Source organism: Dama dama, chromosome 21 (assembly GCF_033118175.1).
Source record: "Dama dama isolate Ldn47 chromosome 21, ASM3311817v1, whole genome shotgun sequence".
Lineage (NCBI taxonomy): Eukaryota > Metazoa > Chordata > Mammalia > Artiodactyla > Cervidae > Dama > Dama dama.
In genome coordinates this window covers 35,410,109-35,424,607 of record NC_083701.1, presented here as the reverse complement: position 1 = coordinate 35,424,607, position 14,499 = coordinate 35,410,109, and the positions used below count along the sequence as shown (strand labels likewise).

Genomic DNA, 14,499 nt, shown 5'->3' with positions numbered 1-14,499 from the left:
GCATCACCGACTCAATGGACATGAGTTTGAGTGAACTCCAGGAGTTGGTGATGGACAGAGAGGCCTGGTGTGCTGCAGTCCATGGGGTCCTAAAGAGTCAGACACAACTGCGTGACTGAACTGAATTGAACTGATGGGACCAGATGCCATGATCTTAGTTTTCTGAATGTTGAGTTTTAAGCCAACATTTTCACTCTCCTCTTTCACTTTCATCAAGAGACTCTTTAGTTCTTCTTTGCTTTCTGCCATAAGGGTGGTGTCATCTGCATATCTGAGGTTATTGATATTTCTCCCAGCAATCTTGATTCCAGCTTGTGCTTCATCCAGCCCAGCATTTCACATGATGTACTCTGCATATAAGTTCAATAAGCAGGGTGACAATATACAGCCTTGATGTACTCCTTTCCAAATTTGTAGCCAGTCTGTTGTTCCATGTCCAGTTCTAATTGTTGCTTTTTGACATGCATACAGATTTCTCAGGAGGCAGATAAGGTGGTCTGGATTCCCATCTCTTGAAGAATTTTCCATAGTTTTTTGTGATTCACACAGTCAAGGGCTTTGGCATAGTCAATAAAGCAGAAGTAGATGTTTTTCTGGAACTCTCTTGCTTTTTCTATGATCCAATACATGTTGGCATTTAACCATTAATAAGGAACACTGATGGGAATGAGAGGTCTTGAAAGAACACTGCTTTAAAAGTGCCTGAAATGCTAAGTCCAGCCAAAGATAAAAGGAAAAATTAAATAATATTTCAATCTCTTTGTTTTCATAAGCAGAAAGCGGGGGGCGGGGGGGGGGGGGAGAACGTCAAATCTGTTAACACTAGCCATCTTCAATTTTCAGTGTTAAAAAACTAGAGGACAAATTAAAAGAATATTTAATTCTTTGCTTTGGGGGATAAAAATGGGGCATAGGGACAAGAATGCAAAAGGTATCCTTCAAGACAGATGCTGAGCTGGCAGCTAAAGCCAGTGACTATTACAAAGGGGGAATGTTGGCCTCCTATGACCCTCCTGCCAGCACCCCCAGTGATGCTGGAGTTCCCTGGGTCCAGATTCCTCTCTGAGGCCAACACAACCAACTGATGCTTACCACCACGACATGCTCTCTGCCAGGCTTCCAAAATGACCCCTGAAAACCCCTGAAACACCTTCCTCTTAGTTCTCTTTTTGCCTTAGTGACCCCTTTCAGCTAAGAATTAGTAGAAAAGCAACTGATCAATGTAATTGATAATCACAAATAAAAAGTTTTAATATTCCTATGAGGCATCTGCTTTTAAAATGCCAGGCAGACTGCAATGACTCAAGATTATTCTCTTTTTCCCCTGTTCCTCTAATTCTTTCCTTTACTGGTATCCCAAATACATTCCCTGCTTCAGCTAAGTGATAATAAGGTATGCAGCTGACCCCCGGTTCTGCATTCCCTGGACACTGATGCTGCTGGGAAACTGTCTTTCAAAAGTCCACATCTGTGGGTCAATGACCAGTGATAACTACTTCAATAATATCCTTCCAAGGAATTCCATTCAAAGGGTGGACTTGATGGCAACCTGCCATCACGACTGGAAGATTTTGGGGGAATCTTTCCGTAGAACCTTTCCATAGTTCCACAGTATCATCATGCTACCTTCAGTTCAGTTCAGTTACTCAGCCATTTCTGACTCTTTGCAACCCCATGGACTGCAGCACACCAGGCCTTCCTGTCCTTCACCAACTACTGGAGCTTACTCAAACTCATGTCCATTGAGTCAGTGATGCCATCCAACCATCTCATCCTCTGTTGGCCCCTTCTCCTCCTGCCTTCAATATTTCCCAGCATCAGGGTCTTTTCCAATGAGTCAGTTCTTCACATCAGGTGGCCAAAAAACTTGAGCTTCAGCCTCAGCATCAGTCCCTCCAATGAATATTCAGGACTGATTTCCTTTAGGATTGACTAATTGGATCTCCTTGCAGTCCAAGGGACTCTCAAGAGTCTTCTCCAACACCACAGTTCAAAAGCATCAATTCTTCGGCACTCAGCTTTCTTTATAGTCCAACTCTCACATCCATACATGATTATTGGAAAAACCATAGCTTTGACTAGATGGACCTTTGTTGGCAAAGTAATGTCTCTGCTTTTTAATATGCTGTCTAGGTTGGTCATAGCTTTTCTTCCAAGGAGCAAGCATCTTTTAATTTCATGGCTGCAGTCACCATCTGCAGTGATTTTGGAGCCCCCCAAAATAAAGTCTGTCACTGTTTCCATTGTTTCCCCATCTATTTGCCATGAAGTTGATGGGACCAGATGCCATGATCTTGGTTTTCTGAATGTTGAGTTTCAAGTCAACTTTTTCACTCTCCTCTTTCACTTTCATCAAGAGGCTCTTTAGTTCTTTGCTTTTTGCCATAATGGTGGTGTCATCTGCACATCTGAGGTAAATTGATTTTTCTCCCAGCAATCTTGATTCCAGCTTGTGCTTCATCCAGCCCAGCATTTCGCATGATGTACTCTGCATATAAGTTCATTGAGCTGGGTGACAACATACGGCCTTGATGTACTCCTTTCCCAATTTGGAAGCAGTCTGTTGTTCCATGTCCAATTCTAATTGTTCCTTCATGACCTGCATACAGATTTCTCAGGAGGCAGGTCAGGTGGTCTGGTATTCCCATCTCTTGAAGAATTTTCCACAGTTTGTTGTGATCCACATAGTCAAAGGCTTTGGCATAGTCAATAAAACAGAAGTAGATGTTTTTCTGAAACTCTTGCTTTTTTGATGATCCAACGGATGTTGGCAATTTGATCTCTGGTTCCTTTGCCTTTTCTAAATCCAGCTTGAACATCTGGAAGTTCACGGTTCATGTACTGTTGAAGCCTGGCTTGGAGAATTTTGAGCATTACTTTGCTAGCGTGTGAGATGAGTGCAATTGTGCGGTAGTTTGAGCATTCTTTGGCATTGCCTTACCTACCCTTAAATGCTCCCCAATGTAGCCTGCAGAGCAAGCAGTCCACAAACCTTTATTTAGTACCTGCTCTCTGTCAGGTCTTGGGTCCACAGGGTTCTTAGATTAGTTTCTGAAGATTACAGGTGACTATGATAATCCAGAGTGTTTAAAAGAGCAGGCGTGCTCAGTCATATCTGACTTTTTGGGAACCTGTGCCTGCCAGGCTCCTCTGTCCATGGAATTTTCCAGGCAAGAATACTGGAGCAGGTTGCCATTCCCTATTCCAGGGCATCTTCTGAACCCAGGGATCAAACTTCTCTCTCTTGTGTCTCCTGTATTGGCAGGCAGATTCTTTACCACTGTGCCACCTGAGAAGCTCCCCAACTGCCAAAAGAGTGTCAGTTAAATTCAAGACTGTGCAGAGTACTTTGCTTTGGAAGGAAGTTTTTTCTTTCTAAACTTGTGGCAGAAACATAGTGGCAACATGTGGCAAACGTAGTTTCAGTGGCTATATTATTTGTAGGTAGATGTAAAACTAGCCTCTCTCACAGAGAGTAGACACCTTCCACTCCACAATTACACCAGCTCTGTTGATTAATAAACTCAGCACTGGCCCCTGAAGATAAGCCTGTTCAAACAGTGCTGAGGGTAAACAAGTGGACACTAGTCATCATGATTTCTCCTATAATCTAACAGTCATTTTATAAGCCCTGCTGAAACACCAGTCCCTGAGGGGATTAGTATTGTTATGCACAGGAAATGGGGTCAGAGGTTCAAAGTGACTTCTAATCCCTCAAGCCACTGCTAGAATTTAATCACTCCCCCTTTCTTCCCTAGTAGCTCAGCTGGTAAAGAATCTGCCTGCAATCCAAGAGACAGGGTTCGATCCCTGTGTTGAAAACATCCCCTGGAGAAGGAAATGGTCACCCACTCCAGTACTCTTGCCTGGAGAATTCCATGGACAGAGGAGCCTGTCAGGCTAGTCCATTAGATCACAAAGTACTGGACATGACTGTGCGACCAAATTTTACTTTCTTTTCTTTTAGAAAGATAAGTTTTTCTAAAAACCTCTCCAGCTCAGAGAGACTTCTACAATGACGCAGACACAGGAAGCTGAAGCCTGATGGCTCTTAGCTGGGAAATCAAATAAACCTATTCATTTATTTTTAAAATTTGGTTGTGCTATATGGTGTATGATATCTTAGTACCCCCACCCATGATCAAACACAGGGCGCTTGCATTGGAAGCACAGAGTCTTAACCACTGGACTTCCAGGGAAGTCTCACAATAAACTTTTTTTTCACTGTGTTGAAATAGGATTTATTTGAAATTGTTTTTTTTTAAAAGAACAAAACAAAAAAATGTTAAGTTTGGCTTTCAGCACATATCCAGGTCACTGTAATGGCCTTCAGAAATATTAAAATCTTAAACATCAATGAACACTCCAAGTCTTCCTTAAACATAATATGACGTTCCACAGTCTAGTACTCTTGAAGGCAAAGTTGTGTCAGATCTCACAATCTTGACATTTTGTAGTGTTTACAATTTAAGAGGTCAATGAAACATTCCCCCCAAAACCTGCTGTAAACATCATCATTACTTCAAAACTGTATGTAATACTACGTGCCAGGAAGAGAGAGAATACAGAGGTCTGTCAATTCTGCATTGCATAGAAATAAAACTCTACTAAAATAAAACTCTAAAAAACTAAAAGCCTTTCATTAAAAAATGTAACAACTTTCTGCTTTAGTTTCCAAGAAGCCAGGACTGATCTCAAAATCGGAAGCCTTAGAACACAATCCCTCAAATTCTAGGGTATTCTTTTGATTTACACCCATTTTACATGAGTTGATTGTTCCATTTAAGAATGGTCTGAGTATTGTGATTTTCTTCTTTTTTTTAAATAAATATATAAATAAAAAATATTTAAATAATAAAAAAATAAACATCTTCCCAGTGTAACCAGTCACTCACTCTCTTGTCATTCTCTCCCCTGTGCGTCCCCCTGCTCACCCCTTCCTTTCTCTCTGATTGCAGGACGGGACGGGAGCTCTCAGGGTTTTTATTATGAGTCTAGATTCCGTGGAGACACTCCGACCTGACACCTAGACTCAGGGGTGCGCTGCTGCAGCCGGGACGGGCCAGTCGCGCTTACCGCCCGGGGACACACGTGGCGCGGCCTCCCCCTGGCCGCGCGTGGACACGATGGCGCGTCCCCACCCCTCCATGCGTGCCTCCTGCTTCCTGCCCTACAAGTAGCCTGAGCCGGGCAGCTCCGGCCAGAAGTCCTCCCGGCCTCACGCAGAGCAAACCTCTTTCCTCCGGGGGACCGCCGGGTGCGGAAGAGCTCGGAGCTCCGGCGCGGACCCCAGCGGCGCGCGCGCCTTCAGCGCCAGGCCGCGCCCGGCGCCGGCTCACCCCGCCTGTCTCGCCCTAGGTGCCCGCGCCCGTGGGGAGCCGCCGCCGCAGGTGGCGTCCGGGGTGTGGTCAATGAGGCGAAGCCTGAGGAAGATGCTGCGCCCCGGAGAGAAGAAGGAGCCCCGGGACTTCGTCTGCCTGGGCGTGGAGGACCACAAGGACAACAGCAATGACTTCAAGGTACCCGGGCGGGCGCGCTCGGAAGTCTGGGCGCTGGTCGGCTCTTCCTAACTTTACCCTCCTCGACTGGAAGTCTCCTAGCGGGCAGCCCCGGGATGGGAGGACCCGGCCAGGTGAGAGCTGTCTGCTTCGGGGTGTGCGTGACCTTCTCGGCAAGTGGGAAGCTCCGGGAGCCGCGTTCTTAAAAGGCGCCCGCCGGCTGCTGCCGGCTTTGACCCTTCTGTTCGCTCGCTTGTTCACCCTGCTCTGGCTTGTGGTGGGCAGCTGCCGCGTGGGGAGACCTAGCCCCAAAGTACCGCTGGCATTTGGCTGCAACTGCCTGGTTCCAAAATCGGAACGAGTTTTGGAGCTCGTGCTGTTCTCCTTTTCATAGATTTTATTTAGAACCAAACAGCTAGCTGGCTGAATCTGGCGGTCGGAGAGCTAGCTACTCAAGAAGTGTTTGGGGTTCAGAAGCACGCTTGTCTCGCTGAGGGAAATGCAAGCAGAACCTAACAGTGAGGTGTTGCAGGGATTGGGAGGACGGGTGGGCGGATTCCTCCAGGGGCTGGGGCAGTCAGTCGGAAGGGACTTTGGGGGAGGAGACCCTTCGAAGCGGGGTAGGTGGTCTTCCGGAGGTCCCAAGGGCTAGGACTGGGCTTCTGTTTCTTCTGCGGTTCCCAAAGTCGCTCTGACCAAAAGGCTGCACCAGTTCAGGTTGCTGGCTGATGGCGCTGAGGGCGGAGGCTGTCGGATGCTCAGAACACTCAAGCTGGATGCCTCACGTTGTCAGTAGGAGGAAACATCTCTTTTTAAACGTTAAAAGAATTAAAAGCTCTCTCCAACGCTACCACAAATCTCTTTGCATGGTGAAATCATTTACACTTTGATTTGCTCATGGAATATATTTTAGAATACTTCCAAATCAGCCGCTGGAGATGTATCTCATTTTTCTTAGCATCTTTATAATATTCCCTTGTATGAATGTGTCATGCTTTACCAGACCAGCACGTGTGTGTTTGTTTTGTTTTGCTATTATACACGTGATTGAGTGTCTGTGGGTGTAGATATGGCTTCCTCTGTCTACAGCACCTTAATGAGTATGTTAAAGGCCTAGTAGGATCAAAAGTCACCTATGGGCTTAATTTTGGTAGAAATCGCCAAGTTGCTCTCTAAATAGGTTAGGTGAATAGACAGTGTTTTTAATTCTGCATGTGAGTCAGGCATGCATAGAAAATTAATTAAAACCACAAACCAGGCCTCCCAAGGTGAGTTTATCTGCGCATCCATATTAAATACTTTAAATACTCCTTAATATTAGTATAATAACTATGGTCTTTTAGCTTAATACAAAGAACTGAAATTATAAGTGAATGTCAAACACTAGGATGGTGTCTTTGGAGTTAACATTAAGGGACTGGAAGAAATTTTTAAATTTTTAAAATCACACCAAATGTACTTTCTTTACTTATCAATGTGGTCTTTGTTTTCTGGAGATAATTGGTGAAGGAATTCTGCAATACAGTGTCTCAGTTTCTTTATGTTTTTATTTGTCTTTGTTTAGTTTTCTTGCCTAAGTCCAGCAGAAGCATTTATGTTATCTAAGGCTTTTGAAAACCACAGTCAAGTTTGTAGATTGAGGGATTTATATATTTTATTTTGTTACCTGACTTTAAATCATCCTGTAGAAATCTCAGCAGTGATACTAATTACTAATTACAAATCAATATATGTAGCACTCTGGAGAGTTCTGAACTCTAAGGATTTCCTTATTAAGAAGACATGGTGTACAACATTTTCTCCAGCATGCACACACAATACCTCAGGAATCCTGAAAAAAATCAAAGGATGGCAGAAAACTTACAAGATCAGAAATGTGGAATATGAATCATCTGACTGATGCTTTTGATCTTTTCCAATGACTTTCTTTCAAGGGAGTTAATACTTTAGCATTTGGTCTTAATTTCTCATTGTCATGGGCTTCCCTGGTGGCTTAGATGGTAATGAATCCACCTGCAATGCAGGAGACCTGGGTTCAGTCCTTGAGTCAGGAAGATCCTCTGCAGGAGGGAACGGCTAACCACTCAGTATTCTTGCCTGGAGAATTCCATGGACAGAGGAGCCTGGCAGGCTACAGTTCATGGGGGGTTGCTTAGAGTTGGGCACGACTGAGTGACTAACACTTACCTTACTTACTTCTCATATTTATAATCTCCCATTTGTTAAAATCTCTCATTGTAATAATTTCCTTCCTTTTTGTCCTATATTGCTTATATGTATTTCATTAAAACAACCTAAAACAGGTGTATTTGATACCTCCAGTTTAAAGGACTCAGAATTAGCTTCTTTAAACATGATAGGAGAACTAACCAATCAGTCCTAAAGGAAATCAACTCTGAATATTCATTGGAACATTGAATAATCATTGGTGCTGAAGCTGAAGCTCCAATACTCTGGCCACCTGATGCGAAGAGCCAACTCATTGGAAAAGATCCTGATGCTGAGAAAGATTGAGGGCAGGAGGAGAAGGGGGAGGCAGAGGATAAGATGGTTAAGAGAGTGTCACCTACTCAATGGACATGAATTTGAGCAAACTCTGAGAGACTGTGAAGGACAGGGAAGCCTGTCATGCTGCAGTTCATGTGGGTTGCAAAGATTCAGACACAACTTAGCGACTGAACAATAAAAACAAACGTGATCTAGTCTGTTACATTCTAGTCACAGAGTTCAGAATCTGAAAGAATCTGAAGTGACCCTGTGACAGTAGAAAACTATATTGACTGAATATGTAATAACTTGTCTAGATGACATCCTTGACTTTCAGTACTTTCTTTGAAGAAATCTCTTTGAAGCCTAGGTAACATGCTGTGAACTAAATTCAGACAGCACATCTGATGAGTTTGTATAAAATATTTAGATGCTTTTTTATCATTGTGAACTCAAGCAGTACCTCATGAGCCTCTGAACCCAGTCCTGGCTGTCAAAGAGTATGTAATTTGATTTGTGTTGACAGCACATCACTGAGTAGACCTGTAAATTGCTCTTTTTGATACAGTGGGGTAGATGATAGAATTCCTTTATTATTACTGGAAGAACATATAAATTTCAAGTGCTATAATACTTCCTAATGGAGTCAAGTAAACACTTCCTTTGGATGGGGTGAGACAGTTGAAAAAGAGCCTACTTCTGTGATGAGCTCATTTTAAATTTATTACTGAGTATGTATAAATTTTGAAAATTTCATACCTTGTGAGAATGAATCAAAAGCAGAATATCAACACCTCGAAATTTCACAAGAAAGAGATATACTGTCATCCATGATAAGTCATCTTTAGTGCAGTTATAATAAAGAATATAAAGAGCATGAAGAAAACAAATCTTAGAGAAAATTTAGATATTCTAGAAAGTTCTTACTCCTCCCCTGACATCAGTGGACATTAATGTCTGTTTGGAATCACACTTTTCCAGGCCAGTGACAACTGCCAACTATGCCCAAAACTTATGGAACTTGTCCTGCAAAGTTTATTCTTATGATCTGGAAACTTACTCTATCACACATTTTCTCTATCACAACTTCAGTCTCCACTGTATGTTGGATTTTTGGCATTCGTAAGTCAGACAAAATCTGTATTCCATGTACCTTCCATTCAAATTCTAACTTTGTTCCTTACTGTGTGCCTTTGGGCAAACAATGTAACCTCTCAGTGTCTTGATCTCTGGTTTTAAGTAAGTATACAGGCAGTGGAAACAGTGAGAGACTTTATGTTTTTGGGCTCCACAATCCCTGCAGATGGTGACTGCAGCCATGAAATTAAAAGACACTTGTTCCTTGGAAGAAAAGCCATGACCAACCTTGATAGCATATTAAAAATCAGAGATATTACTTTGCCAACAAAGGTCCGTCTAGTCAAAGCTATGGTTTTTCCAGTAGTCATGTATGGATGTGAGAGTTGGACTATAAAGAAAGCTGACTGCCAAAGAATTGATGCTTTTGAACTGTGGTGTTGGAGAAGATTCCTGAGAGTCCCTTGGACTGCAAGATCAAACCAGTCTATCCTAAAGGAAATCAGTCCTGAATATTCATTGGAAGGACTGATGCTGAGGCTGAAGCTCAAGTTCTTTGGCCACCTGATGCGAAGAACTGACTCATTGGAAAAGACCCTGATGCTGGGAAATATTGAAGGCAGGAGGAGAAGGGGCCGACAGAGGATGAGATGGTTGGATGGCATCACCAACTTGATGGACATGAGTTTGAGCAAGCTCTGGGAGTTGGTGATGGACAGGGAAGCCTGGCATGCTGCTGTCCATGGGGTCGCAAAGAGTTGGACACGATTGAGCAACTGAACTGAACTGAACTGAACTAAATGCTAGCCCTTCCTGCCTGCAGAGAACCATGAGGCACTTGCACCTGACCTGACTTGGCCTGGCTCAGAATCCCAGTGGTCAAAAGAGGAGGGGGGGATTGTCCATTCCCAGAGGAGAGTGGGCAGCTGTTCTAGATAACTGACCAAGAGACTTACATGACCATCCTTCAATATGATTCTAGCTCCATTACCTAGGAACACATTGGACGGGAATTGACTATTAGCAGGAAGGCCAAAGAAAGGACAGTAATGTAGCTTCTACTCTTACTCCTTGCATTCACAAAAATCTTTTCTCATCAAATGAGAATCCCTTATGCTGTGGTTTCAGTACATTTTTCACCTGGCAGAGACAATGCCTCTATGTTTTCACTCTACTTATTTTCTTCTCAACTCGCATCTATTACATTTACTTCCAAACTCTTCTCAAGGCCTTTATTTCTTTAGCATATACAGGTTTGGGATCAGAAAATCAAATTATTTATTTAATGTGCTTATCAATGTGAAAGCATTTGTAGACCTGGGTTCGATCCTTGGCTCAGGAATATCTCCTGGAGAAGGGAATGGTTACCCACTCTAGTGTTCATGCCTGAAATTCCATGGATAGAGGAGGTCAGTGGACTACAGTCCAGGGAGTCTCAAAGAGTCACACGTGACTGAGTGACTAACACTTTCACTTTCTTTCTATATGTCTAAGAATCGGCTAGCCACTTAAGGAGACACAGGTTCAATTCCTAGGTTCAGAAGATCTCCTGGAGTAGGAAATGGCTACCCACTGCAGTATTCTTGCCTGGAAAAACCCATGGACAGAGGAGCCTTGCGGGCTACAGTCCATAGGGTCGCAATGAGTCAAACACAACTGATATGCATGTTCTGGGTCATGCTCTATATGTCTAAGCATTTTATGTTCTTCAGAAAAAAAAATATTTACTTTATCATAAGCACAGGAACTAGTTTGGATGATAACTTTTTTTAATGATGAACTTGTACTAATAAGTTTTCCATATGCTTATTTAAGGTAACAATTTTCTATATACTTCTAGGTGGTGTTCGAGGGAAACAAATGCGGTTTACAAAACTTTGTGAAGAAACAAAAGAGATTAAAAAAATACGATGATGTGAATGCCTCCCCTTTGCACCATGCTGCAGAAGAAGGTCAAGTGGAGCTGATGGAGATGATTGTCAATGAATCCTCCTGTGAAGGTAACAGAACTTTACAACTAGTGCTATGTATTCCATCATCCCATTAAACTCATTTGGAAAGAGTGGACTGAAGTGATTCTGGAGCGTCGATTAGTTCCAGATTATAAAGGGCCTGAATGTCTCACTCAGGAATGTGATCTTCCCTCCAGCCAGTGCCCTTCAATCTTTTCCACTGAAATACTGCAGAGGACGGTGCAGGGATCTGGGACAGCCCACTGCCAGTGCAGATGTTCTTTGCAATTGCATGATAGATCATAAAAATTCACTTATATTTCATATATTCTTATATACTATTTCCACTGAGGTCATCACATACTTAAATTGCTTGCTTGCTGTGTGCATGCTAAGTCACTTCAGTTGTGTCTGTCTCTTTGGGACCCTATGGACTATAGACCACCAGGCTCCTCTGTCCATGGGATTCTCCAGGCAAGAATACTGGAATGGTTAGCCATTTCCTTCTCCAGGGGATTTTCCCAACCCAGGGATCAAACGTGCATCTCTTATGTCTCCTGCATTGGCAGGTGGGTTCTTTACCACTAGTGCCACCCTTATCGTGGGATAAAATTGACACCCCAAGATGTCACATCCTCCCCAGCCTCATGCCCCCATCCTTCTCTGAGAAACTCAGCTGTAGTTGATAAGGAAGAGGGATGCCACAGAGATTTAAGCAGTGAGGTGGTGTAATGAGACCATTATTATTGAAGGTAAGATGAAGGTCAGTTAAAAAGCTATTTTAGTAGTAAAGAGATATTGAGCATCCACTAGGGTTTTGAGATTGGAATAAGGAGAAAGGGAGGGATTCAGGGGCTGTTTCACATGTAGAGTGGGAAGTGCTTGATAAAGATTGAATGTAAGGAGTAAGTTATGAAAAGGTGGACTGCTGTTGACATTCTTAATTTAGGACTTAGGTTAATAGTCTAGCCATCCGGATCAGAAGGCTTATAAGAAAGGAGAAGAAAAGTGAGTGTGAGGAGATAATTTAAGTATGGTCATACTGAGGTTAAAAGGCCCAGGGGACATCCACTTGAAAATTTCTAGTAGACTTGTAGCCTAATAGCTTGTGTCTAGTAGACCAAAAATATAGAAGGAAAGGGCCACACCACAGGGCCAGTATTGCACAGGAAGTAGCTCAAATTGTGTAAATGCATGAAAATCCTTTAGAAGACCATGGAATTGCCAGTGAAAGTGGCTAAGGGTAAAACACCGACGTTCAGGGTCAGAGGGCAGAGGAAAAGCCAGAAAAACGATGGTGAAGACAGTGATGCACAAGAGATTGATGGCACATGAGCCAAGGGAGAGAGTAGTTAGAAGGATCAGGTATCACAAAGAGATCACACAGAAAGAAGACACAATAACCTTGATATTAGAAAGCCTCCCGACCTCTGTAAAAGTGATTTCTGAAAAGCAATGGAGGTAAAAGCCAAATTCAAGTTATTTAATTGATGAATGGGAGTTTGTAAGTTTTGGCCGCAGTTTCATGAGGTTTGGTGCTAAATAAAATGCTGAGTGTGGTGCTTTGTCTTGTTCAGACAGAATGGTCAAGGGATGTGTGTGAGTATGTGAGAGAGAGAGAGAGAGAGAGTATGTGGCGGGGGCGGGGGAGTGTTAAGAATGAGCCACTGGAGTGACTGAGAGACGATAGTGGGGAGATAAATGTTAAAAAGGAGAGAAATGAGAAATATGGCTGCAGCCTGATTCCAGGCTTTGTAGGTGGTCCTTAAGTCATATTTATGAATGAGCTCTTTTCCCTTCTCTTCAGATATAAAAATATACTACCACCAATTAAAATGGTTGATAAAGCAGACAGTTGTGTTTATTTTAGAGCAGATATAAAGTAAATCCCGCAGTGTCAAAGGGCATGCTGATCACAGGGTAAATAATACGACGATATATTATATAAATATGTGGAAACCATGTATGGCATCAAGGTGCACAAGCTCTAATTCCAGTCTTACGTTTGTTAGTGGTGCATCTTTTTTCTCATTAACATTTTTTTGAACCATTGCTAAACGCCAAACACTCCACTAAGATCTTTAAGGACATGATTTGATATCCTTCTCCTAAGAATATTGCAAGGTGTACCTGTTTCGCTCCCTCCTTTTCTTCCTCCCCCTCCCCTTTCCTTCCTTCCACCAAATTTGAATATGAGAAAACTGAGATTCAAAGAGCTAAGTCAGCTTACAGAGCTCCTTACTTAAAAAAAAAAAAAAAAAAGAGCTCCTTACTGGCTGCAAAATGTTGGCAGGATTTTGAACCTCTCTAGTCCTCATCTTTCTGAAAAACGGTCGTGGGCCCTTGTGAGCTATTGGGGGGCTGGATGAAATAATGGTTGCATGGAACTTAGAGTTGCCTGGTGTAAAGTTGTTACTTTTATATAAGCTCAATGCTTTGCAACAAATCCCCAAATTCATGGCACAGATAAAAGCATGTAGCAATAGAAAGACCTATTTCCTATGGATCCTACAGATCGACAGCTAACTCATTTGACAAAGTCAGTGCCGTCACTGACATGCATCCCCAAAGGTGTCTGTTAGATGTTTTTGAGAACTGAAGCTATCTTTTTATTTCTCCTAAAGAAGGTGAAGCCTCTACCATGGCACTTGGCACCGAGCTTTGCAGTAAATAGGCATGCAGTAGGTGCTGAGTACAATCCAAGCAACGTCTCACCTGTATTTTGGTGTCTTTTTCTAGTATTGAATGTGATGGATGATTATGGAAACACCCCGCTGCACTGGGCCGCAGGTAAAAACCAGGTGGAAAGCGTTAAGTTTCTTCTTAGCAAAGGAGCCAACCCAAACCTCCGAAACTGCAGCATGATGGCCCCGCTGCATGTGGCTGTGCAGGGCGCGTACAACGACGTGATGAAGGTGAGCTTGCTGGCGGCTTCCAAGGTACCAAGCATCGTAGCATAGGCCGGGCCTCATGTCCAGCTATGTCTGCCTCGTCCAAAAGGCCAACCTCAGCTGCCAGGGCCAACAACATGTGATGATTTTAAAGTTGGCTTTTCTTCTGACCAAAACCATCTCCATAGTGATCGTGATGATGATGATGTGAAGAATAATAACCACTGTCTCATTTTCTTGATTAGTTCTTATGTATCAGCTACCAGCCTTTTTCTGTGTTTAGGAGCCTTCTGTGTTTTCGGTTTGTAAATCCTCATTTTAAAAAATCTATAAAGTAAGACCATAATTATCCCCGTTTCATAGCTGAGGAAACTGAGGTAGAGAGAGAATTAAATAACTTGTTTGGTTAGTGCCTAAGAGTTAGGAGAAGAAAGCGAGAGTTAGGAAATTTGTCTTCATTTTTATGTTTCTCAAGTCAGGGTTTTACTGCTTTTACCTGGCTGATCTAATGCTTCAAAGAAAGGAGGTGACCAATGCCTCGGTGAAGAGAGGAAATATAATTGGGATTTATTGTTTTTGTGAGAGTCAGTGACA

The 14,499-nt window shown here is 42.9% G+C and overlaps 1 protein-coding gene across 2 annotated transcripts in view; it reads left to right on the top strand.

Moving 5' to 3' along the window:
• Window positions 1–14,499, top strand: part of TRPA1 (transient receptor potential cation channel subfamily A member 1) — a 71,718-nt gene that overhangs the window by 9,148 nt on the left and 48,071 nt on the right. For both annotated transcript variants that reach the window (XM_061122835.1, XM_061122836.1), the window contains exons 3-5: window positions 5,359–5,519; window positions 10,903–11,062; window positions 13,754–13,929. In XM_061122835.1, coding sequence (XP_060978818.1) covers window positions 5,359–5,519; window positions 10,903–11,062; window positions 13,754–13,929 — 497 coding nt within the window. The remainder of the gene's footprint in view (window positions 1–5,358; window positions 5,520–10,902; window positions 11,063–13,753; window positions 13,930–14,499) is intronic.